The sequence below is a fragment of the Symsagittifera roscoffensis genome, chromosome 3 (assembly GCF_963678635.1).
Source record: "Symsagittifera roscoffensis chromosome 3, txSymRosc1.1, whole genome shotgun sequence".
NCBI lineage: Eukaryota > Metazoa > Xenacoelomorpha > Acoela > Convolutidae > Symsagittifera > Symsagittifera roscoffensis.
This window is the reverse complement of record NC_087064.1, coordinates 82,752,414-82,779,625: the sequence shown is the minus strand read 5'-3', so window position 1 is coordinate 82,779,625 and position 27,212 is coordinate 82,752,414. Positions and strand designations below refer to the sequence as shown.

Here is a 27,212-nt window from a genome sequence, read left to right as displayed (position 1 = left end):
TGTCTGGATGTTTTTTTTCATCTTTCTCAAAATTATATGAAACAAATTGCTGAACTCGGATTAAAAAGAAGCACGAAACAAACCACGAGCTTGCATAAGCACTTAAAAAGTTATCCTCACTGGCTTTCGAAAAAGAAGAATTAGGAAACTTCTACGAAAAAAAGTCAAGGAAATCCAAATAGTATGCGATCGAACCATAAGAGCCGGGGAAAATAGCAAAAACTGACGAGTTCTGTCTGTATTTTGGATCTAAGTACATGACAAGTCGCGTACCGAATCGAGAAGTCCAATTCTCCCCTTCATGGAAGCAAGGAGATGCGGCAACTTCCAGGATAGGCAAGAACAAAAAACGCTGTAGACGGTTGGTATTATGGCATACTCATAAATTAGTGGTTCACACCCCAGTATTTGGAGTAATCGCAATTTTGCAAAAAGACTCCTTCCTTCAAAAACTTAATTTCGATAACACTTCAAGCGCGCACCAATTTACAAAAAAGAAGAAGTAGAGTCCTAAACGGAAAAGTGCAGAAAATTATGCAGGTTTAAGAAGAGAAAACTGATTTGCATTTCTTTCGAGCTATTGCGAACTTAAGCTAAGCAATTATTCACTTTTTCTTTGTATATATAATAAAAATTGAAATTTTGTCAATTTTTTTTTAGAAAAGAGGTCTCCTTGCAGCTTCCCGGAGACGTAAGAAAAACACATTGGCCTGACTCGCATTTGAAAAAAAAACAGTCTCTAACAATTAAACTACGGAACAACCGCTCCTTTGATGGGACGCTAGGTTGGGACTAGGGGCTGGCGAACCCATAGACATTGCGTTGTATGTCGACAATTCGAAAAAATTGACAACCTTTAGATGGTTTGAAAACTTACATTAGATCGATCAAAGTTTTGATCACAACCAGTTTTGATTCCATACTTCATTTAAACTCAGCCAATTAATCTATTATTAGCAAGATTATTGTCATGATCAAGTTCAATTTTGCAGAAATATAATCATTTTTGGTTAAAATTTTGAATCATGCCGATCGGATTTGTTTTCAAGTTCATATCAAAATCTAGACTATCGGCAAGGTCATTTCTGTTCAAATCTAAACTGCAGTAAGCAGCTTGCATGTTATTTCGTTTTTTTTTCTCAAAAACTTTCGCAATTAAAGCTTTGATATTTACCGACGCTATGGTTCCGAATTCCTTTCAAGTAAGTTTCACTTTAATTCTAACAATAGTATTAAAAAGGGGTAGAATTGTAGTGGGGTTATCTAATTCTGGGATATATGAGAGGGGGTTAAAAACGCGGGGTGATAAGCTTGGGAACCGAATTAAAGGTAAGCTTTAAAAGAAATCAGAGGTCAACCCACCAAGAATCTAAACTGAGCCTTAATACTGAAACAAAGTTCCTGATCTATAGCCTCAATGAATCAACGGTGAAAACAACAAAAACCGAACGGTGAAAACAACAAAAACGTGTACCTTTACAAATAATGGGCTCTTTCCAGTCCCCCCCCTTTGATTTTTTTTCGATTACTCACTTTTTACAAGTCTATTTAAAATTGCTTCTGATGTTCTACCTTGTAATTAAAAGTGTAAGCATGATCAAGTGAAAAAAAAACTAAATTTAACTTCTCATGCAAATTGCCGTATAAAAAGTTAATCAACAATTATATTGTAATTTAACGAGCGGGGACTGGAAAAGAGCCAGCTGCTGCACTGACAAATAATCGTAGACACACTTCATGCTGAACAGAACTAATGAAAAGACTTTTTCTATTCCTATATTTCAATCAGTTAAATTTTAGCTCCCGACACAATGACGCACGTGTCAAAAACAATAGTCAGCCAATTGAAAAATTTTCCAAAAAACAATGATTTCTGATCTAAATGAACATATAATTCAACTAAGCCAACAAAAAGTTGGAAAAGTGTGAAGGAAGAAGGGAGCCTAAAAAATGATTGAAGAAGAAAAAGATCAGGTTGAAGCTCTTTTGAACTTCAAGTACTGTTTACAATTGACACTTTTTTGATAAAGCGACCTGTATTTAAGAAAACGATCAATGAGTAAACGTTTATTCTACTGGGAAATCTTAAAATTGAAACTCACTTTCGAAACTAGAAGTTGTTCAGATTTTTTGCACCATTTGCACTTTCGTAATAAAGGCGAGCACTTTCAGCAGATGAATTTGAATTGAAATCAAAAAAAGCATATATAGCTTAATGCATACATAAATGCATTAGTATGTCTGAATGCATTTCTGTAGTTGTTAGAGCATTTTACACAGGCGAAGCGGAGTTTCGCATCACTTGCTACTCAAAATAAATGCCAGAACTAAAGCCATTCTCTTACACTTATCATTGAAAAAACGGATTTGACAAAAATCTAACAAGGTGAAGGAGGCATGCAAAAAAGGAGAAAAATCTGAACACCTTCTGCGCCGTAATACTGGCATTGACAATTTTCAAGCGATTGAAATCGGAAAACAAACAGAACTTCAAAAATTAAAACACGATGCAAATCATTATTTCATTCGGAACTGAGAAGAATGTGGAGACTAATAAGTTTTTTAATAAAGTTTCCTAAAATCGTACATTATATATATATATATATATAAAAAATCAGACATCAAAAAAGTTCTTGACATTTAATTATTTACACTATAAACGGAATACATTGAAAGGGTTTTTAATGATAGTGAAAGAAGCTTATATCATCAGCGAAATTCGTTTGGTCGCAACTAATCCGACAAAATTAGTTGCCACTAGTTGCCTAAACTGATACAACGAACTTGCTATACTGATTAAGTAAGCTGTCCAAATGATTCAATGATTTTCTTAACCAAAAACTAAAAAAAAAGTGATTTCTTGTTGTTAACCCGAAAAATTCTATAAAATGATTTGATAACGCTTGCTAACTAACTGCAACTGTGGGGACTTTCCTGAAAAAAAATCCAAACCTATATAAGTGAAAACCACTTCGTTCTTTTATACTTGAACAAAATAAACGTCAAAAGAAATCTCTCTACCCAGGGGCGGATCTAGGATTTTCTCGAGGGGGGGGTGGTGGTTCGGATTTTCAACAAATTTTTGAAAAAACAGTCAAAAAAGCCGTTTTTGGGCACTTTTTGAAAAATTTTGACAAAAAAATCGCGTTTTTTTTTTGGCGCGCGCTCCCCCTCAAAGTTAATATATATTGGCGCCAATGGCGCCTTGAGAAAAATTTTAGGTTCGGTCGGCCAAAAATGGATTTCTGAAAAAGTATCAAAGGGGGGACCCTTTGGGTCGGCAGGGGGTCGAATCCCTGAGGGGGGGGGGGGCGTCCGCCCCCCCCCCCTAAATCCTCCCCTGTCTCTACCCGTCTAGCCAAGTCATTCAGCTAAACAATTTGTCAAAATTTGTTCAGGAACCTTTCATGTCATGTAAAGACAAAGAGTTTTTGCAGAGACATAGTTTTTCAAAGACATGTACTCTCAATCCTTCTCTCAAAACAAAACGAACTTCGTTAAAGTTGACTGGCCACATACTCCTTTACTGTTCGCCTGTTTTAGCTCTCTTGGTCCTAACATATTTTTAACTTGAATCGACCCACATAACAAATTTTGAAGTAGTTATTGCTCTGCACGTGTCCTGTTAAAACTAAGGCTGAAAACAGCAAAACTCAAAAATCTAGTCAAAAACCCAGGAAAAAAAGTTATTTTTGTGGAGTTCATGCATAAGTTCTTCATGGAAATAAAGCAAGGAAGCATAAATTTTACAAAATAAATATGTGGCGACCCTTCAAATTATAACTTAAATTGGTTGAAGGCTTCTACGAGTTCGAAAGGCTATTATATCAATTTGGTAGCTTGAAGAACCCGGAAAAAACTTATAATTAGAGATCATAGCTTTGTTTGGTAAAATAAAATGAAAAAAGCAACAGAATTTCAACTAACAAATTAGTAGATTTAACATCGAATGAGTGTTTAAACAGAATTTTAACAATTCATCTCCACTAAAACTCAGACAAAATTGATATACGCTAGTCACTAGTACACACCTTGACAACACAGAGGTGAAGCTTCGCTTCGCAAACACGACAAAAAGCAGCCCTAGAAAGTGCAAAAAGAAAAAATAATAGAAATAAGCCTCGAATTAGTAAATTCGTCTAGGTCTAGGATTCGATCCGCAACCTACTACAATCAAGAGATTTTGAGTCTGCCTCACACAATAAACACTCAGCCACGCACGCTTAACTACCGACAAGCACTTGTCACCAATAAAACAGCTACGTATGCTGAAAAATTGCCAATGCGATTCAGCAGAAGTGGAATCAAATACAAATTGACACAATTTTGCAAGTAAAAATTTGGAATATAACAAACTGAAGGCATCCACACTAACTTTGCATGTAACAAATCAGAAAGCCTACAGCCACATTATGTATAAATTATGCATTCAAAAAATCGCGAGATATATTGAGTTAGAAAATTTCTGAAATCGAGTTTTTATATTTGCTATATTGTTTAAAACAAATAAGCTTTTTTCGGTTCATTTGGTGAATTAAAAATGCATCAACTGTGTTAACTTATTAATATTCGAATGCCAGAGCACGTGCTAACAAAGCTGTAAACGTGCCCCAAAAGTGGCACCATATTTGCGACTTAGGTTAGAAAAAAAGAAGGTTCGCAATAATACACTAAGCTGACGATGGTGTACGCAAGCATACAAACATTCTTTTAATTTTTTTGACAAGACACCGAGCTGCACTTAACAAATCGAGCAAACACTCTTTTATATTAATTCACGGATCAAAAGAAAATCCGGATTAAAAATTCACGGACAGTTAAATTTTTATTAATACGGATTAAGATCAAAGATTTTCCGGAGTTTTGCCACAAATTTCAGTATCGCAGGCAAAATTTTGAAAGAAGTCAAAATTGACGTTGTAGGGAACTCTGGGAAATATGTTAACCAAAGCAAAACCTATGAAGTCTATGAATCAACTAAACTATTGTTTGGAATTATCATTGCAAACTAAATTACTTAGCTGAAACAAAACTTTGAAGTAGCAACTTCGAAGTTTTTCGTATTATGTTCAGAAATTTCCTCAACCCTTTTGTCAGATTGAACAACTAACTTTCCAACCTCCCCAAAACCCTATTAAGCCTCTATTTGACATTATTTTCTGGGCGGCTTGCAATTTTTTTTTTTAAATATCAAAACAGGCCATTTTTTCAAAGATTTCACCTCGTCAAATTTAGTTTATATTGGCACCGAAAACTCTTTCAAAATTTTGGTTCGTCGAAAAGCTACCGACAGCTGGCCTTTGGATTGCCAGTTGGTCGAGTTCCTGATTAAGAGCAGGACTTGATAACAAAAATGGGCTAAGGATTTCTGTAGACAATAGGCAATTTTTTCTTACTAATGGGTAATTTTTTGTTCCTCTATAAAACGTTCAAAAAATCCATGTTCAAATAAATCAATTAGAACTCAATCACATTTTTTGAGTCATTTCCACTTTCATAATTGGAGAGCGCAATTTGCCTACTTGGATTGAACTCGAAAAATCATCAAAACCTTTATTAGTGAAAATGACTTGGTCGTCGTCGTCTTTTCCACCTCATGTCTAGATATTGACGTCACTTCTGACAAATAGTCTCTACTGGTTGCCATCATTGGCCAACGTCGTCAAACAGGTCTTCCAAGTTTTTATTGAGACAGATGGAAAGGTTTTATTAGTACTGATTCAGCTTTTTTCTTCATGATACGCTCGTAGGACAATTTCACTCCTCCACGAGGTCTCTTCCAGTCAAGGTCCGGTTCAGTTAGAAATGTCATTCGTGAGTAGCGGGTCGGCTTCGTTCGCAGCACATGATAAGGTATTTCCACTGCCTCCGACGGACGATATGTGAAAATGTTTCTGTTTCACCACACATTTTCATGACATTGTCGTTTGTAATGTGCTTTAAGTACGAGATACGAGCAATTAGTTCGTTCTTCTACACTAGAAAAAATGAACAAATCTTTTAAACTTTTTTGTGTGCTACTGAAAAAAAAAAACTAAATTCTGAGAAATATGCAATTTGAATTAAATGAGGACCAGGATAGTTGTTAATATACAAAGGCACCGTAACAAGATAAGCGCGTTCAACGCGTATAATATCAATTATCAAAACCAAACATGATTTAGCACAATAGATAAACAAAAAGAATTTCACTGAAGTTAAACCTTTCAAGAGAAAATGAGCCATTAATAAGCTTCAACATTGCCGAATTATTTACATATTTTGAACACAGGATTGAAGGTGAAAGCGACATTTTTAATACACAAGAAACAACGCGGACCATACAGTTTTGGATTCCAGGATTTAAAATATGACAGCAACTAGGTACTTTTTCGCGAACTGACATTTAGTGCTTCAGGAAAGCTTCGAATCAGTTTGGTCAACAAAAAATCCTCACATTTGGATGTGTTTTTTGAAAATCTATGCCTAGTCAAAATCATCAGTAAACGCCTGGTTGACAACACTCGTTTTTTGAAAAATTGTTACACCATCAATTCAATGTTGGTCAATCACATCGTCATAGTTAGTAACTAATTTAACCTCACAATTTTCGTATCTAAAAATAATTTGTAATTTTGGTTTAAGAAGTAGCGTTTCACAGAAAACAAGCAATTTACTCTTTCAAGTAGAGGGAGTGATACTCCACAAGCTATACGTGGGTGATAAAAGCTCATATTTATTAAACACATCATAAAAGTTCATTACTATTTTCTCACAACCTCTTCTGATTTTTGTTACCATGGTCTTGCCTGTTACCATGGTCTTGCCTGTTACCATGGTCTTGCCTGTTCATTTTATTGGGCCTGAAATTAGACTCTGTATCTCTGCCATTACCGTGAGGTCTTTGATCACCGCCTCTTCTGTTCCCATGAGCACTCTTTCCTGTATACCCTCCGCCTCTTGAAGTAGACGGTGCCGCTTCCAAAACATACACAGTTATCTGTACGTCCGTATCATGGAACGTCTCCTCTATTATATCACGTACATACTCCCACTCCAACAAGTCAAGTCCGCATCCAATCTGAGGCATGCTGATCGCTTTCACTGCTTTTCCCACCGCATGGTCTCGCATTTTCTGCAACGACGAGCGAAAGTCTTGATAGAGCGGCTTGTCGTTGAACTTTTCTTTGGTGACCAGGTTGTAAATAAACCTCCTGCCTTTTCGGTCTTCGAAAGGAGCGACGCCGCCTAAACAATAACTTATACGTTCGACACAGAGGATGAAACTCTACTTCGCAAACAAGCAGAAAATGGCAAAAGGGATCTTCAATTCACAAGAAAATACAAGATAAGGTTAATGACCATTGAATATTAAAAATCTGCCTTTACGAGATTGGAGCCCCAGACCTCTAGTTTTACTTTTGTCCTCACAACTGCGCAATTTCGCCTTGTTTTACTTATAACTGCCCACCACTAATGCGGACACAACACATACTGAAATGCTCAAGTTGAAAAAAAAATTGTATAATTACACAAGCGTTTGCTTGGGTAAACTAAGCCAAGATACGTTGGAAAAGTTTTATCAACTTGAGGAGATCAAACGATTCAATTTAAGAAAATCAAGATTTTACATAATCTGAAGGCTCTCTGATTTTCTGTAATCTTGTATGATTGAATCTTTCTTGATAAAATCGATCCAATTTGAAGAAACTGTATGAATAGCTTATTTTTTTTTACTCCACATGGAAAAACAAATCACATTTTTTTGCGCCATTTGCACTTTGTTGAAGAAAACGATGAGCAGGACTTCTAAAAATAAAATACCATGTCTTCGAATCACATTTGGACCTGAAAATTCGTTGTTTATACATCCAAAACTCGTTTTCTTTTGCCGATCAAGTTTCCTAATTCCATTAATCGCAATTTAAGAAACTGATAAGACACTATAGGACTGATTTTCGAAAAATTGGAGTTAATAAACTGGAGGTTCGTCCAATTTTTGAGCTTTCCTTTAAAACATGAGTTTCCGAGAACATAAATAAGCCTCCTTTTATAAATTGAATTTAACCTTAAATTGACTTAAAAGAAACAAAATGATAACCGAAAACAAGGATAGCCGGTTACTGTGCAAGTAGCACAGAATGTTCCGACCAGTCTTTAAAAAAATACAACAAAATTATATATATTTTTTCAAATTCGTGTGGTTTTTTTTCGGCGTGGTGTGATAAAAGAATCTGAGCGAAAAAGAAGAGCTTAGGCATTTTGGTCAGTCATTGTAAAATATGCAAATTGGAAAATAAATTTTGAAGACAAATAACGATTAGAAAAATTTAACTTTTAAAAAAAAATTTTTCAAAAAAATTTTTCCAAATTTTTGTAGTTTTTGATTTCTAAGATAAAGCTAAAAGCTCCTAAAATTAACTTCAATTGAGAAAAAATAAATTTTCAGGGCTTATGCTAATGTTTATAAGCTAATGTAAGCCTGCTCACTCGCTCGAAATTAGACGAAAAACCAAAAAAATTCAAACCGATTTTTTTCGTTATGGGAAAACTTTTTGAAATTTTTTAATGCCGTTCAAATCACGACTGAAAGGGTTTTAATATGATATATCACCCAACCCAGTCCGATCATTATTTGTGGTAGCTGATTTTGCATGGAAAACAAAGAGAAAAAAACTAAAACACACCCGAATAGAAAGTTCCTCCACATTTTCAATGTTCAGAACAAAAAAAAACTAATTTAAGATGTTAACAACCTTTAAGACTTTCTCCGAAAAAAAACACGTCCTTAATAGGTGTCTTAATTTCCTTCATTAAGACTCAATAAGAACTTATGCTTGTTAGTCCCGAATAACACATGCGTAGGTTTCTATATGTTTCAATAAATTGAGGAGTTGATAATTACCTTTGTAGACATACATATTAAAGCACACATCTTGCATTGGTGGGAACCGCTTTCCGAATTGAGTAGCAATTCCAGCAGACATGGAGAAATCTTCAGAAACACAGTGTGCCAGACTGTCAATAGATTGGAATAAATCACCGGGAACTTCTTTCACTTTCGACCTCCTTTCTGGATAATCTTTCGAGATGAAAAACTTATATGCTTGCTCAAACTCCTTTCTCGTCGCAAACTAGAAATCAAATAATTAAAGCTTTAAATAGTTTCTCGGTTTCAGCAATAGTAGCATTGATTTGATAACACTTACATGCTTTTCCAATTTTTCTTGTTTTTCCTTTTCTCTTGGGTCTACAGGTTGTGGCTCCAGGTCATATTTGATCTCTTTATACTTAAATAGCATAAACCGACAGTTGGAAAATTGTCAATGTGCTCAAAAACTCAAAAAAAAACTTATTATTGTTTTTTCAATTTTTTAGCTCCAAAGAAAAACTATATCATCAAAATTTTTTCAATTTCACACATTTTTTTTTATTGTTGAGACTTTTCTGATAGCCCTTTAGTTCACATTTTTTTTACGATTGACACTTTGTGATGAAGTTAGCCCAATTCGACAAACAGCAAAAAATAAGTTTGCCTTTACACAACCCCAAAAAGTGTCTTCACTTTGCACATGGACACTAGCAAAAGCTATGAGATAACTGAAAAAATATTACGAAATCTCTAATGCGCCTTCCCATTGCTTCTTAGAAAAAGTAATATCACTTCATGAAAAAGGGGTAATTTACAATTTTAACAAAGCTTCGCAACCCTTGCTTAGCACCACAAGAAAACATGACAAACTACCCAAAGGAAAAACAAGCTTAAAAATGGATCTTTTTTGAAAAAAGCTGAAAAAATTGATCGACCAAAACTTTCATATTGTTGTCTTAATTTTGCCTCGAACCAAAAATCTTTTTAAAAACATGCCAAGTAGGACAATATAAAGTTAAATTATCATCGAAACAAAACGGTAACAAAGCCGACAATTCTTGCACCACTTGCGATACAACAAGTGTAGGATAAAAACAGCAGGACACTCAATAACTATCAAAGAGGATCTGAAGGTCGTTACCGTTGAAGAAAGAACTAGAAAACCAAACGAACAAAATAAAAATCAAAAGCTTTTCATATTTAAATTTTTATGAGTTCCAAGTGGGATTGAAATTGAACAATTAAGATTGGGGGCAAAGTCTTACGATTTCATGAATAAAATTAGAAAATTTTAGGAAGCAGTATATTCGGTAAATAGGCCGACAGAAATAAAGCCGACAGCTATTCAGCAGAATATCAATCAAAATTGTTCGGCAAAATTGAAAAACGTACTGCCAAATAAAATACACGAAAGCCGTTTTTGTACCGAATGCAAGGTGGTATACACTTTAAAAACTAAACCAAGAGCTTAAGCGACAACCATATAGCCGAAAAACTATCAGCAAAACAGTAATACCGATATTTTATAATAATACTTACAATTAGATCTATCAAAACAAAGGAAATGAATTTTAAAAAGCAGCGGAAAAAAACTTTAAAGCGTTAAAAACCAAAACAACCTGAGCAGAAACACTTAATGCCAAAAAACTTCAAAATATTTCTAACAAACAAAAATTGTCAAGTCCCCTTCCCCTTCAAGTCGATATAAAATAAGCCAAAACCGATCAAGTCAATAAAAGACAAAAACGACGAAATGGATTTGGTAAAACTACAACCAAATTAATAATCAAAATTTGCTTCGACCGGATTCTGAAAACGCTATAACACTAAAAACAACAGCAAACAATTTTTTGCAGCAAAAATAAATGATTCGTAAATGTGGAAACTAAGCCGACAAAACATAAGTAGACAAATATTATGCCGACAATTTTATTTGAAATCGAATATTTTCCGTGTGAAAAGAGCAGGTCCTGGACAATTTCGAACTCAGCATCTTTGCCGACCCAGGCGTATTCGTTACGTCCAGGTTAAAAGGGTAGAAGACAAAGGCTAAAAGTACATGAGACACAAATTCGAATTTATAAAGAACCCAGGTACCCTAGGTGAGTCCTATCAACCAAGTTATTTACGGAAAAAGTCTAGTACCCGATGTCAATACACTTGCTTATCGCAAGGGTAAAAAAACTTAAACAAAAACAAGTTTTCAAGTCCCTCTCAAATTATTTATATAGATAAAAACATATTTTTCTCAGCAAACCTCTCAAAATGAGGCCGCTAAGCCGATATAAAAAACAAAGGCAAAGCGGAGCTTTGCATCACTTGCGATACAGCTCAAGCACAGAATTGCAAGCTAGTAAATAGAAAAGAGAACTTTTCAGAAAAACAGTCAAGCAACATAACAGCATAAATTTTTTTAAATTTTTTACGACCAGCCACTAAGCCTACAACGCGTTCATTGAGTCAAAATCAGCCGCTTTAATCAACTCATTAAGCCAAAAACAAAAAATGTCATTAGAAATGCAATTAAATTTTTAAATTTTGCAAAACAACCTGATTTTTTCATTCAATCATTTTCTGACCTTGAAGCGACACATACCAAGGTAACTAAGCCGATAAAACATAAACCAAAAGCATTAAGACTGAATAAAGCTATCAATCAGAGAAGCAAAACGAAAAAGAACAGATTTTAAGAACAGACATTAAGACTGAATAAAGCAATCAATCAAAGAAGCAAAACGAAAAAGAACAGATTTTAAGTCAGGGCTATTCATTTTACAAATTACAGGAATACATCAAAAACACTTGCATCTACGACAAAAAATGCTGACTGCTCCAAAAATTCTACGATGTCGCAACTAAGCCAAAAAAAAACATAAGCAGACGAGCAAATGCCCGACAATTAAATTATTCCCGATTATTTTTAAAATAATTTCATACAAGCTGAAAAAACAAGGTCCGGCCGGGACTCAATCCCTCAATTTTAGGGAACAGAGACAACTGCGATACCGTACGACCAAGGGGAAAGCAGTCACGAAGTTGCCAAGGTTCTCTAATAAACTAACTTCAATTAAAACAAACTTCAGATGAAAGAATAATTGTTTACGGGGGAAAAAGTCTACTTCCCGATTACGAAACTTGTTTTAGCAAAAGTAATAAGCCGAAACCTTTCAAGCTGAATAAAGAAAAAGAGTTAGTAAATTTATGAGCAACATAAGAGAAAAAACTTCATACAATCCGCCTGTTAATTGATAAAAGAATGGACTAGCAAATGACTGAAAATTCAGTCAACCTGTGACAAAAGTTATTTATTTCCCAGTAAAGAAAAAAACAGGATCCACATAAACTATTTTTTTTGCTGAATTCTGGAAACAAAATCCCTTTTGAAACTTTTCTAGCACAATTTTCGCTTTTGCTACCCGCGAGCGTGATTTGAGTTCGATAAGAAAAATGACTATAAGGAGCGATAGAAGAAAAATCAAACGCCAAGCCACCAAAATAAAAATTAAAGCCTGAATAAGTTTCAACAATAATGCAGTTTCGTTTTAAAATTTTGTTCTTTATCTGACAAAGCAAACGGCCCAAATACATAAAACTCGCTTCTTTGAAATTCTTGCAAAATACTATAACCACAGACTAAATATATCCAAGAGACTGTTATGGAAACTTTTATCTATTATACACAAAAAACTACACAGCATCAGAAGTTTGGTGATATTCCATGCAAGTGAACAAGATTGTACTTGGTATTTTTTTAGAAAAAACCAGGACCTTAGGTTCAGCTCAAGGAAGATAGATAAGAGCAAATTGTGATTTCAATTATCGAATTCCGCAGCACAAATTACATCACCATACAGCTTTTTCATATTCAGGAAACCTTCTCCAAGACAAAACTCTGCAGCAATAGATATGTTGTAAAGTAACAACGAGATAGCCTGTTAAGCTATGTGATAGAAACTGAGACTAACTCCAATCAGTCAAAAAAAATGTTTGAAAAACTACCAAAATTTTCATATGTTTGCTCTGAATTCAAATTAGGCGAAATGCCAAAAAAAAAACAATAACAAGTCTTGATTTTGCATTTAATCAAACTTTCCGAAAGGTTAACTACGCAGAGAAAACTTGAACACACACTAAGCTGAAAAAAATTGCTATTAAGTAATTTTGGCGATATGTTACAATAGGTGTTAATTTTGAGTATAGTGCATGTATTAAATTTCAGAACTATAATGCATAATATAGTCATTTCATTTTCAATTAATTGTACTAGTACTAATATAGTTTTTGTAAATACATTGCTCTGCTAAAGGAAATGCTATTAAAAAAATCAAATTTGATTTCTTTTGAAATAAATTATAAATAATGTGCGAAGTATAACAAAAAGCGATCCAGCTATTGAAATTGAACCTACCACATATTGTAATATATCACACTAATTTTGAAACCCATCTCCCATTAAATCATGTGTATAAACACCTTTTCTCTGCTATCAAACGAAGCAATATGGGGCGACTAAATCGACACTTCAGCCAAAAACGTTCCAGCTGATTAAATCTAAAAGCGAATCAAATTTGAAAAACTGGTAATTTACAAAACCGGAGATCTCAAGGGAGATGAGTCCTATGCAAACAATTTTTTAACGGGAGAAGCCTAGTAGGTGTTATAATATGATTTGCTGTTCGCAACTAAAATTACCAGAAACTAACAAGGCTAGCCTAAAAGTAGCACAGATTGTTCCGATCATAGTCTTGAAAAAATAACAAAAAAAAATATTTCCAAATTAGTTTCGTCTTATCTGCGTGGTGTGATAAACCGATCTGAACGAAAAAAGAAAACTTAGGCATATTCGACAATTATAGTAAATAATGCCAATTGGAAAACATTTTTTGCAGAAAAATGGCTAAAAAAGGGGAAAAAAATCGTTAAAAATCTTTTTTGGAGAAACATTTTGCTTTTTGAAATTTTTCATTCCCAAATTGGCGCCTAAATCAAACAAAATTTTTCAGCCTTCAAAAAGCATAAGTAGGCTTTTGTAAGCCTGAACCTTATTAGCTTGGAATTGGACCAAAAGTAAAACATTTCAAACTGGTTTTTCTCGACATTGAGAATTTTTTTTCGAATTCTTAAAATGTTGTTCGAATTACGACTAAAAAGGCTTAAATATGATAAATCACTCGACCCATTCCGATAATTATTGGTGCCTGATTTTGCGTGGAAATCAAAAAGAAACAAAAAACAAAATCACAACACAATACATGAACAAAAGACTTTTCCTAAAAAAACGGGAAAAAATCATCAGCACCTATATAAGAGTATGAACTACGTTTAACGACTCGTGATCAACCCTTATAACACAATGAGCTAAGAATAAGTCTGGGATTTCAAATCAATTCAGCGATAAAAAAATATATGACTACGATTACCAGCAAGTGAAAAGACAAATCAAAAACTGAAACACAGAGGCGAAGCCGAGCTTCGCACCACTTGCGATACCATACAAAACAGCCACTAAATCAGAAAAAAATTAAAAAAATCAGAAATGTCGAAACCCATCAAAACGAATAAAAACAAAAGATTCAATAAGTCACACGGAGACAAAAACAAATAAAAAAGAATAAGAAAAGTTACCAAGCTGTGAACAAGGCGAAATTACCTGAGAGGTCGAAAAAATTCAAAAAAGTCGAAATCCTTAGGTCGAAAAAATTCAAAAAACTCAAAAACTAATATAAGTTTTAATCCCCCATTCCCCTCAAAACACATTAAAACTTTTTTAAATATGAGGCCAATAAGCCAATATAAAATAGGCCAAAATTTATCAACCCGAGAAAAAAGAAAAAACAAAAATGAAAGTAAAAAACTTAAAAACTGATAAAAATTTGCCACACACGTACACATTTTTTTTTGGTTATTAAAGGATGCCATATGAAGCAAATAAGCCGAAATACTATAGGCCGAATTTTCTTTAACCGAGAAAAAAAAGAAGCTAAAAAATGGAAATTAAAAAAAAAACAAGTTGGTAAAATTACAACCCTAAAAAGCAAACTTCGAATAGGACGGATATTCAAAATGCTACCATGCTCAAACTTTGTCTGTTGCAGTTTCCAGCAGAGAGACTAGCGGCTGATGTAGTTCAGAGTGCAACCTGCAAAAACTGGAGATCTTGAAATTGGAGATCTTCCTGTGGACAAAATTGTTTACGGAAAAAAAGAACCCGATTGCAATACCCTTATCGCAAGGGTAAAAAACTTCAAAAAATCGTTATATTTTCACCAAAAAAATATTAACATTTCATGAAGGACAAAAACTCCTGAAACAAAATTTTCTGCACCATCACAGCTTTCAAAATGCTAACATGGAGTCGAATCTGCGCTTCGCAGACACTAGCCAGAACACGACAAAAACCACCTCTATAAAGTGCAAAACGAAAAAATAAATAAAATAAGCCTCGAATTAGCCCAAATTCAGCCACGTCTCGGATTTGAACCTACGACCTAGAGATTGAGAGTCTCGCGCTCTAACCACGGACGCTTAGTTAATGCCAACCACTAGCCACATTTGAAGCAGAGACGAGATGCTGTGCAACTTCCAATGCTAATGTGAAATTTCCATATAAGTGAACCTTCATTGAACCCATTTATTTGCGAGTTAGGTGAGAAAAAAAGAAGGTTCGTACAAACACACTAAACCTCGCAAGCTTGCTAGTCTGAAAAGAAACCGAACATTTCTGCGGCAACTAAGCCGACAAAAAAGCAGACAAACAGAAGTCCGACCAAGATTTTTCAATAAGCGGACAATTTTCCGCTTACAAAAAGAACAGGTCAGGCCAGATTCGGACTATTGACCTTGTCTTTATAGACAAGTCTTTTGTCTTTACTTGCGTTAGCTCTTCGCCACATGCGCGAACTCCCGTCTGACTTTTGATTTTATTTGAACCAATTGACCGGTTTGATAATGCTTGCTAATCCAGGGTGACCACAGCGTCAGAGAAAGCGCACGCATTGATACTCGCGCTGAGGAAAATAAAAGAAAACCCAGGCACTAAAAAACGGGAAAAAATCATCAGCACCTATATAAGAGTATGAACTACGTTTAACGACTCGTGATCAACCCTTATAACACAATGAGCTAAGAATAAGTCTGGGATTTCAAATCAATTCAGCGATAAAAAATGTATGACTACGATTACCAGCAAGTGAAAAGACAAATCAAAAACTGAAACACAGGCGAAGCCGAGCTTCGCACCACTTGCGATACAATACAAAACAGCCACTAAATCAGAAAAAAAAATGATTAAAAAATCAGAAATGTCGAAACCCATCAAAACTAATGAAAACAAAAGATTCAATAAGTCACACAGAGACAAAAACAAATAAAAAAAGAATAAGAAAATTTACCAAGCTGTGAACAAGGCGAAATTACCTGAGAGGTCGAAAAAAGTCAAAAAAGTCGAAATCCTTAGGCCGAAAAAATTCAAAAAACTCAAAAACTAATATAAGTTTTTATCCCCCATTCCCCTCAAAACACATTAAAACTTTTTTAAATATGAGGCGAATAAGCCAATATTAAATAGGCCAAAAATTATCAACCCGAGAAAAAAGAAAAAACAAAAATGAAAGAAAAAAACTTAAAAACTGATAAAAATTTGCCACACACGTACACATTTTTTTTTGGTTTTTAAAGGATGCCATATGAAGCTAATAAGCCGAAATACTATAGGCCGAATTTTCTTTAACCGAGAAAAAAAAGAAGAAAGCTAAAAAATGGAAATTAAAAAAAACAAGTTGGTAAAATTACAACCCTAAAAAGCAAACTTCGAATAGGACGGATATTCAAAATGCTACCATGCCCAAACTTTGTCTGTTGCAGTTTCCAGCAGAGAGACTAGCGGCTGATGTAGTTCAGAGTGCAACCTGCAAAAACTGGAGATCTTGAAATTGGAGATCTTCCTGTGGACAAAATTGTTTACGGAAAAAAAGAACCCGATTGCAATACCCTTATCGCAAGGGTAAAAAACTTCAAAAAATCGTTATATTTTCACCAAAAAAATATTAACATTTCATGAAGGACAAAAACTCCTGAAACAAAATTTTCTGCACCATCACAGCTTTCAAAATGCTAACATGGAGTCGAATCTGCGCTTCGCAGACACTAGCCAGAACACGACAAAAACCACCTCTATAAAATGCAAAACGAAAAAATAAATAAAATAAGCCTCGAATTAGCCCAAATTCAGGCACGTCTCGGATTTAAATCTACGACCTAGAGATTGAGAGTCTCGCGCTCTAACCACGGACGCTTAGTTAATGCCAACCACTAGCCACATTTGAAGCAGAGACGAGATGCTGTGCAACTTCCAATGCTACAGTGAAATTTCCATATAAGTGAACCTTCATTGAACCCATTTATTTGCTAGTTAGGTGAGAAAAAAGGAGGTTCGTACAAATACACTGAACCTCGCAAGCTTGCTAGTCTGAAAAGAATCCGAACATTTCTGCGGCAACTAAGCCGACAAAAAAGCAGACAAACAGAAGTCCGACCAAGATTTTTCAATAAGCGGACAATTTTCCGCTTACAAAAAGAACAGGTAAGGCCAGATTCGGACTGATGACCTTGTCTTTATAGACAAGTCTTTTGTCTTTATTTGCGTTAGCTCTTCGCCACATGCGCGAACTCCCGTCTAACTTTTGATTTTATTTGAACCAATTGACCGGTTTGATAACGCTTGCTAATCCAGGGTGACCACAGCGTCAGAGAAAGCGCACGCATTGATACTCGCGCTGAGGAAAATAAAAGAAAACCCAGGCACTAAAAAAACGGGAAAAAATCATCAGCACCTATATAAGAGTATGAACTACGTTTAACGACTCGTGATCAACCCTTATAACACAATGAGCTAAGAATAAGTCTGGGATTTCAAATCAATTCAGCGATAAAAAATGTATGACTACGATTACCAGCAAGTGAAAAGACAAATCAAAAACCGAAACACAGAGGCGAAGCCGAGCTTCGCACCACTTGCGATACAATACAAAACAGCCACTAAATCAGAAAAAAAAATTGATTAAAAAATCAGAAATGTCGAAACCCATCAAAACTAATGAAAACAAAAGATTCAATAAGTCACACAGAGACAAAAACAAATAAAAAAAGAATAAGAAAATTTACCAAGCTGTGAACAAGGCGAAATTACCTGAGAGGTCGAAAAAAGTCAAAAAAGTCGAAATCCTTCGGTCGAAAAAATTCAAAAAACTCAAAAACTAATATAAGTTTTTATCCCCCATTCCCCTCAAAACACATTAAAACTTTTTTAAATATGAGGCCAATAAGCCAATACTAAATAGGCCAAAATTTATCAACCCGAGAAAAAAGAAAAAACAAAAATGAAAGTAAAAAACTTAAAAACTGATAAAAATTTGCCACACACGTACACATTTTTTTTGGTGATTAAAGGATGCCATATGAATCTAATAAGCCGAAATACTATAGGCCGAATTTTTTTTAACCGAGAAAAAAAAGAAGAAAGCTAAAAAATGGAAATTAAAAAAAAAAACAAGTTGGTAAAATTACAACCCTAAAAAGCAAACTTCGAATAGGACGGATATTCAAAATGCTACCATGCTCAAACTTTGTCTGTTGCAGTTTCCAGCAGAGAGACTAGCGGCTGATGTAGTTCAGAGTGCAACCTGCAAAAACTGGAGATCTTGAAATTGGAGATCTTCCTGTGGACAAAATTGTTTACGGAAAAAAGAACCCGATTGCAATACCCTTATCACAAGGGTAAAAAACTTCAAAAAATCGTTATATTTTCACCAAAAAAATATTAACATTTCATGAAGGACAAAAACTCCTGAAACAAAATTTTCTGCACCATCACAGCTTTCAAAATGCTAACATGGAGTCGAATCTGCGCTTCGCAGACACTAGCCAGAACACGACAAAAACCACCTCTATAAAGTGCAAAACGAAAAAATAAATAAAATAAGCCTCGAATTAGCCCAAATTCAGCCACGTCTCGGATTTGAACCTACGACCTAGAGATTGAGAGTCTCACGCTCTAACCACGGACGCTTAGTTAATGCCAACCACTAGCCACAAACAAAGCAGAGACGAGATGCTGTGCAACTTCCAATGCTACAGTGAAATTTCCATATAAGTGAACCTTCATTGAACCCATTTATTTGCGAGTTAGGTGAGAAAAAAAGAAGGTTCGTACAAATACACTAAACATCGCAAGCTTGCTAGTCTGAAAAGAAACCGAACATTTCTGCGGCAACTAAGCCGACAAAAAAGCAGACAAACAGAAGTCCGACCAAGATTTTTCAATAAGCGGACAATTTTCCGCTTACAAAAAGAACAGGTCAGGCCAGATTCGGACTATTGACCTTGTCTTTATAGACAAGTCTTTTGTCTTTATTTGCGTTAGCTCTTCGCCACATGCGCGAACTCCCGTCTGACTTTTGATTTTATTTGAACCAATTGACCGGTTTGATAACGCTTGCTAATCCAGGGTGACCACAGCGTCAGAGAAAGCGCACGCATTGATACTCGCGCTGAGGAAAATAAAAGAAAACCCAGGCACTGAATTTTTTTGAAAAAATAGCATTTTTTGGCTTAGCGACCCAACTTTTTTCATTGGCCCAATTTTTTTTAACCTAAATAATTTCTTCATCTCAGAGCTGCTCATGCACTGACATTCCTTTACTGGCTTATGATATGGCACTGACAGATCACGCTTCGTACTGAATTGGCTTTGTCAACACTGGCCGCACTGATACCGAGGCCACCCTGTAATCGCAAACGTAAAAAAAAAATTTTTTAATTTAAAATTTTATAATTATTATTTTTTTTCAATGCAACTGTTGTACATACTGCCTAACTTATTTATGTTCTAACGTTTCGTCTAGTTCGAATCAACACACCACGGAAAAAACTCACATTCTGAGGGAAAAAATGTTTCGTCTTTTTTCATTAATTTTCGGTGCAACTTGCACAGCAACCAACTTCTCTTGTTTTTTATTGCAGTCCCCTTGTTGAAGTTTTCAGAGGAATGAAATTGAGGATATCCTTAGGCTTTCAATAGGACGTACTTGTTCGGCAAGCATTGAACAAGTTTTTAGAAGCTTCTTTCATTCGCTAGCAATACGGATGATTACACAGTCAAAAGTATCAGTTGATGCGTTTTCATGAAACAGAATCATCGCATTTGAATGAAACAGAATCATCTCACTTGAATGAAACAGAATCATCTCTGCCTCATAAAAACACCTCAAGCTACAAACTAAAGACATTGAATCTCAGTTTTTTTTGAAACTTCGAGCGAAGTAGGCACACACTTTTCCTTAGTTCGTTGATTCCTATGTTTATATAAACCTGAATTTCTGAATTGCAAGTTTTGAATGTTTGGTTTTTTCTTTCCATCAATCACAACACCACTTGCTGTAGTAATAACTGCTTTTACAAGGTTGTGAATAAAATCTAACTGATTGAGGACCAAGATTATTTCACATGTTAAAAGAATATTGCAGAGGCAAGATTAGAAAAATCAGTAATTAAATTTTCACTGATGATGAAAAATTTCTGTAATTAGTAAATTATTTTTATTATATTTCCTGCCATTGACTGTCCTATGTAAATAAGATCGATCAAAAGCTTTTTGGCTGTTGAGAATTGTGATCTTTAATTGATGAGAACTCATGCAACTGTCCAAGTTAACCCTCAGAAGAATGACATTGAAGCGTCGTCAAATTTACGCGGAGCTTAAAAACAATCTCAAAAATTTTGGATTCTATTTTTAATTGCTCAGGCAGCTGCCTGTTGTATGCAATTTCTCAATTTTTTGTCTACCTACTTGCTTTTTGGCAGCTGCATTCTGATTATTTTTGGCAGGCTGAGACAATACTTCTTGATCGCTTCCTCTCAAGCTTGGAAATTCAGCTGGATAGTTTTCTGGATTTTTATTCGTAAACTGAACGGAGTCAGTTTGATTCTTTGTAAACGGCTCCTCTTTTTTGGCGATTTGTTTATTGCGCTGTTGTTGAATTTCCTTTTCGTTTGAAGACTGAATATCCATTAACTGCTGTAGAACATCTGAAATTGGCGTTAGATGATAAGTCCAATTCGATTAGCAGAACCTCAATTATATTATACATCAGATATTTTCAAACCTATACATAAATACTCGGCGCAACCATAACTTACCAATTTTTTCCATCGCCGATAGTGTTGATTCAACTTTCTCAAATAATGATCTCTCGTCGTTTCTCGTTCTCGATTCATAGAGGGGACGAAAAAAGTCAATCAGCGCTTTATCTACAAATTTTTCGAGAAACTGCTCTTCTACATCCTTCCCAAATGATTCGGTCACAGAACTCCTGATACAATCCAGTTGAACTAAACGAAGAGCCTTTGCTCAATCCGGCTGAAAAATATCGTCTGAAGTAAATGAACTACTTACCTGAAGAAAGCTTAACTGTCTCCATTCCCAGGAGACTCGGAAAATGGTAGGTAACAATAATAAAAGCGGCTTTTCCTTTAATTGTTGTCTTCCACGTGTACAAACCATCACCGTCCAGTTGAGATCTGTTCATGAAATGTTTAAAACCATCAACAACTTTAATTTCCCAGTTTGAAGCAGCGATGCTTCTGTAGTCACATTGATACCACTGTTGTAAAACACGCGATATTTTAGAAGTTTCATCAGTCATATTCGAAACCTTAAAAAACGATTTCCTTCAAAATTCTATCTCATAATGATTTCGTTAATAACAACTTGCTGAACCAAAGAAAGAACCTCCGACGATTCCTGGAAGACAGTCCACTGAAGGAGAAAAAAGTGGTTGTGTGGCACGACGTGGTGAACAACACCATTTGTGACATTCGACCAGAATGGACGAAAATGTAGATTCGAAATTTTAGCAGCTAACCTTCCGAATTAGCAGTTTTGAAGCATTAGCAGTGTTATTGGAACGATTGGCCAAACTGCGAAGGCTAGAATATTCTGGTGTTTCAAATTTTTAAATTTTCGAAGTATGACGTCATGTTTCTGAGAAACGTCAGAAACGGCCATTTTGGCAGAAAAACCGAAATGAAACACAACAACAACAGTTGCGGCGCCGATAACAACGGAAAAACTTAGAATCGGAATTTGAGACGAGCAGAAATAGCAGAGACCGTTCCGAGTTGCAACTATTGTGTCGCTACAATAGTTGCAAGGCCGTTGCGAACAACGGTGAAGGGTAGAAGACAGCCTTCCGGAAGGAAAATAGAGGTCTTATTTCCCCGGATTCAAGAATCCGGAGGGGTCTCGGGACTGAAACTCATAGCATTTTATATAAACTTTTTGCTTCCCTGTTATGTCCTGAATTGAATTTGATTAACATCTGAATTCATTTTCCTAGGATGAGAAGCTAGGAGTTAGGGGAAAGGGTTGATCCATCTTCGATGGAGACGATGATTTTTATCTACTGAACCAAACAATAATAATTCAAGAAGTAGTAGTAGCCCTGATTTTAGGAGTGATCTCGGAGTGTGGGGATACTGAGACCCAGCCATGAGCTCACTGATTTTGCATGTAATTAAGTTAATTTGAGCGTTCTGGTCGAAGCCGGAGAACAGTAACGTTTTTGTCGACCCGATGTTAGAAAGACCACCAAAAGAACTGGCTTTGGTAGACGGTGAAAAACATGTAAAGCTCTGTTTAGACGTTGGCCAGTTGTCTTAGGACCTAGCTTTGTTTTCCGTCGATATGTATCTTCCGGGCGAATGTTACATAGATGTTTTTATGGCGCTCCTGGGTGTTATTCTTTTTTAACATCATGACCGGCAGAACCGTTAACGAGCACTCCGCGCCGAGCGGATGCTCAAATTAATGCCCTTAATAGGCCTAAACCGCCGGAAGCGGAAGGGTAGTTCGGAACGCGGAAGCCTTCCGGATTACCGTGAAAAGCTTTTTAACTGTGCCAGTCGGTCATATTCGGAAGTTTGACCTTGAGAGAAGCATAAAACACTTGATTTTGGAGTGAAATTTAATTTTTCTAAATTTCGAATGGAACCTGTCATGCACGATTTTCTCGCGATAACTGGAGATCAGAAGAGAGAAGTCAGAACGTTCGAGTGAAAAACGCGGGAAAGTTGCAAGAGAAATCGGTAGGAAATTGCTATTCGCAATTTCCATCATAGTGAACAAGAGTAGAGCTGTCCCATCTGAAATAGAAGACAGAGTATTCCCGAGAGAACGATTATTTGAGCTGGACCAGAGTGAACCTTCGACGGAAAGGTGGACAACTTGAGTGTCCCAATGGTTCACGAGAAACTATATCCTAGAGTTAAGACTTGTCCTCGTTATTGAAACTGATAAACATTAAAACTCATTTAGTTACATTATTTAATTCTTGAGTTAATTACCGACTGAAGTACTTCCCCTTCTTGAGTGTGCTACAATGTGAGTACTAATTTAAATTTCTAGAGTGTGTTTTATGATTGTTATGTTGAGGTAAGGCGAGTTTTGGGTTGATCCATCTGAAATGGATCAAAGTTACACTGTCTAATAAAAAGTAACTTAACAGATTGTTCCAACCCGGTTTTTAACGGCGTTCATGTATTTTGGGTATCTAGAGACCTAAGTATGGGGACGTTTCTAATTCTAGAGTGGGGGGATATTTTAGTAGTAGCCTTTAAGCTGTAACGGGTCGTAGTCTCATGTCACAAACGAACCGAACTGGCTCCGACCGTTCTTGAGGTAGAAAAACACAAGAGATAGTGTCCCTGACCCTTGAGCCAGTGGTTATAGGGCCTATTTTTCTTAAGCCTCATGTGTGACTGCAGTAGACGAATGTTACATAGTGTTTTTATGGCGCTCCTGGGTGTTTACGACATCAAGACTACGGAGTCGAACCCACTTGAGACAGCTTCGGGCTGAATGCCCATTCTAGAGTACCGGCGGTACGGTTCGACAGGAACGTGCAAACCTTCCGGTTGTACCGTGATAGCTTTTTAAGAAAACTCAAGAAAACTTCCTGGTACGCTCTCCGAACGAGGTTTAGCTAACCGAGTAAAGGGGGGCAACTAGGGGAACAAAAACACGAGCAAAAAGACAAAAAAGCGAAACAAAAACCATAAAACGAAAAAAGACAGTGACTTTGACACCAGATTAGTTGGATCAAACCTTTATATTAATTAAATAGTATACCCATACTGTTTTACAAGTTCGATCGTTTCGATCAACCTAGCAATTTAACCCAGTAACCTCAATAAAGAGCCCGAGTGTGGGGCGTTGTCAAGGGTTTTTAGATAGCTTGGAACTTAGCTGGACAACAAGGAGACTTGACTGGAAGAGGTGACCAGCCGAGTGGGAAAGTGGTTCAGGAGCACTTGAGCTGAACCAATAGGAGACTTGACTGGAAGAGGTGACCAGCCGAGTGGGAAAGTGGTTCAGGAGCACTTGAGCTGAACCAATAGGAGACTGGACTGGAACAGGTGACCAGTCGAGTGGGAAAGCAGCCAAGAAGGATTTGGCAATTCTCGAGTTCTCAAGTTGGGCAGAACGGGTATCGTTAAAATCCACATTACATTATAGGAGATAAGTGTAAAATAGGATAAGCGACATCCCCCGGTTTTGAGGAACGGTTTTACTTGAGCAGGCCTGGAGACAGGTCTACGGTTTTCTCTTGAGAGGTTTAGCACCCGGCGCTTAAGGTAATTTTAGGCTTAAGAAGGGGGGCTAAAAAGGGGGGAGGTTAGAAGGGGGGCTGGTTAAGTTAGAGGTTGGCGGTTGTAAATTGTAAAAAGGGGGAAATTAGAGTAATCAACTAGTCGACATCGTTGACTTAGTTACATTAGACATTAACACGCGTTGGTAATATTAGGTGGATATCGAAATTTGAACCCGAGTTAAGGAAGGTACCCTGGTCGGATTGGTAGGGGGGAAGGGACATAGACAGTTTTTGTAATATCCCATAAGATCGCTAGCAGGGGGGAAGGAAACGCGTGACAATTAGGTACCAGACATTTTTTTTAGATAGGAGGTAGACATTTGTCACCTTTAAATTTTAGGTGGGCTCATCTTTCTGTTTTTATTATTTTTTCTTGCTTAGATTTTTGTTGCATTTTGGTGAGGATTTGTGTTAAAATTTTGTACGAACAGGTGATCACAAGATACCTGCGCACAGGTTTTGGTCTCAAGTTACTTGGAACATTAAAATAGAGGTAGCCAAAAAGAGAAATAAGAAAAATGGGGGTCAGCATTTGGCTTTTAAGAGAGGATTTTGGGAAAATTTTACTAGAGCTTGAGTGGTGGTACAAGGTACGGCGAATCAACAAGTCCCCATAACGAAGAGGAAAGAAGTCCCACCACCCAGACACTTGTCAACAGTCTTGGGACAGTGCCGAAGAAGTCTTAGGACAGAACAGTCTGGGGACAGTCTTGGGACAGTACAGTCTTGGGACAGTGGTCTTGGGACAGGGTCTTGGGACAGGGTCTTGGGACAAGGGTCTTGGGACAGGGTCTTGGGACAAGGTCTTGGGACAAGGTCTTGGGACAAGGGTCTTGGGACAGGGTCTTGGGACAGGGTCTTGGGACAAGGTCTTGGGACGGGGTCTTGGGACAAGGTCTTGGGACGGGGTCTTGGGACAAGGTCTTGGGACAAGGGTCTTGGGACAGGGTCTTGGGACAAGGTCTTGGGACAGGGTCTTGGGACAAGGTCTTGGGACAGGGTCTTGGGACAAGGTCTTGGGACAGGGTCTTGGGACAAGGGTCTTGGGACAGGGTCTTGGGACAGGGTCTTGGGACAGGGTCTTGGGACAAGAGTCTTGGGACAAGGGTCTTGGGACAGTAGTTTTGGGACACTAGTCTTGGGACACTAGTCTTGGGACACTAGTCTTGGGACAGTAGTCTTGGGACACTAGCCTTGGGACAGTAGTCTTGGACAAGAGTCTTGGGGCACCGCCGGAAAGTACTGGGACGGTACCGAACAGTCTTGGGACAGGAGAAAGAAGCCTGGGATGGTACAAAGAAGAGTAGGGACGGCAATTGGAAGTCTTGGGACAGTATAAAAATTGAAGTAAAATTACAAGAAGTGTTTAAAGACAGAATTAAGATAGAACAAGACTAATTGGAACCAGGTACGGTTGGGACCACAAATAAGGAAAGTTTCTCGAAAAGTTAATAAAGAGAACTGAAACAAGGTTTTCACCACGTTGTATATATATATTTTTTTTTTTTAAGAAATTTTTTTTTCTCGAAAGATTTTATTCTTAGAATAGGATTGTGTATATAGTAAAATTGTAAATAAGAGCAATTGTAAATAGAAATAATGAGGCGGAGCAGGGTACCGGTAGCTGAAAAAAGACCTACCGAAGCAAAGTATAATTCGTCGCTACGCAAAACAACATCAATGGGCCCAAAGATAACAAAGAAGAACTTTTCAGTTAACATGGTCAGCACAAGGAGTACAACGGAGAGAGCAAGAGAGGGCATGGAAGGGGAACGAGTAGAACCCACCATCGAGATTGATCTAGAGACACCTGATCAAAGTGTTGATGAAACAAGGAAAATAGCGACGGAGTCAACTCCAATGCCCAATGCAGAAGAACCAAACTCGAAACCCATAGAATTCTCACCAATAGACAACGTGGAAGATGCAATAGGCAACACCGAAGAAACGGTGAAAGAAGACTCTCAAGTAAAAACGACATCTTTTACAGAAAGGTTGGCGATGATGGTCGGAATAAAAACGAAAGAGAACATGACTGAAGAACCAAAAGCTGAAAGAGCACGAACATTTGGAACAGTGAGCACGAAGACGACAGAAGCCAATCCTAGAGAGGAGCAAACTAGAGCAGAAGCGACGGCCGAAGAAAGACCGACGGCTGACCATGAAGAGGCTACTCTTGAGCTAGGTGACTTGATGGCGAAACTGAATCAGATCGACAAAAAGCTGAAGCACAGCGAAGAGGACAGAGAAGTGATAAGAAAAGAATTAAGATACAACAAAAACGAGTATCTGGATAGTTATTTTAACCTGGCCAAGGCAACAGAAGAGAGACTCAAGGAGATGTCAGATAATGTAGAAACCACCAATGAAGAACGAGATAAGAACATCAAAAAAGATTTGCAACAGTTAAAAAACCGATATGATGATGTCAACAGCCAATTAGGTAGCCTGGAAAAGAGAATGGACACAATGAGCAAAAATCAGGCCGAGAGTTCGTGTGCAATACAGGCGAAATTGGATGCAATCTTGAGTAATTCTACCTCACAAGAAAGACCGGCAGCGGATCGCACGCAAGGCACCAGAGTTGACTTTGTGGAACCACAAAGGAACAAACGGCAATCGACACCGTTGCCCTTAACCCGGGATACGGTGAG

At 36.8% G+C, this 27,212-nt stretch overlaps 1 protein-coding gene across 1 annotated transcript in view; it reads right to left on the bottom strand.

Moving 5' to 3' along the window:
- Positions 1-6,039: 6,039 nt before the first annotated feature.
- LOC134842532 (uncharacterized) overlaps positions 6,040-27,212 on the bottom strand; it is a 102,732-nt gene continuing 81,559 nt past the window's right edge. Inside the window, exons 2-7 of the mRNA XM_063858914.1 lie at positions 21,303-21,563; positions 21,047-21,238; positions 20,697-20,935; positions 9,189-9,269; positions 8,885-9,113; positions 6,040-7,227 (exon numbers count right to left, since the gene is read on the bottom strand). Of these exons, the coding sequence (XP_063714984.1) occupies positions 6,752-7,227; positions 8,885-9,113; positions 9,189-9,269; positions 20,697-20,935; positions 21,047-21,238; positions 21,303-21,552 (1,467 nt within the window). The 5' untranslated portion in view covers positions 21,553-21,563 and the 3' untranslated portion in view covers positions 6,040-6,751. The remainder of the gene's footprint in view (positions 7,228-8,884; positions 9,114-9,188; positions 9,270-20,696; positions 20,936-21,046; positions 21,239-21,302; positions 21,564-27,212) is intronic.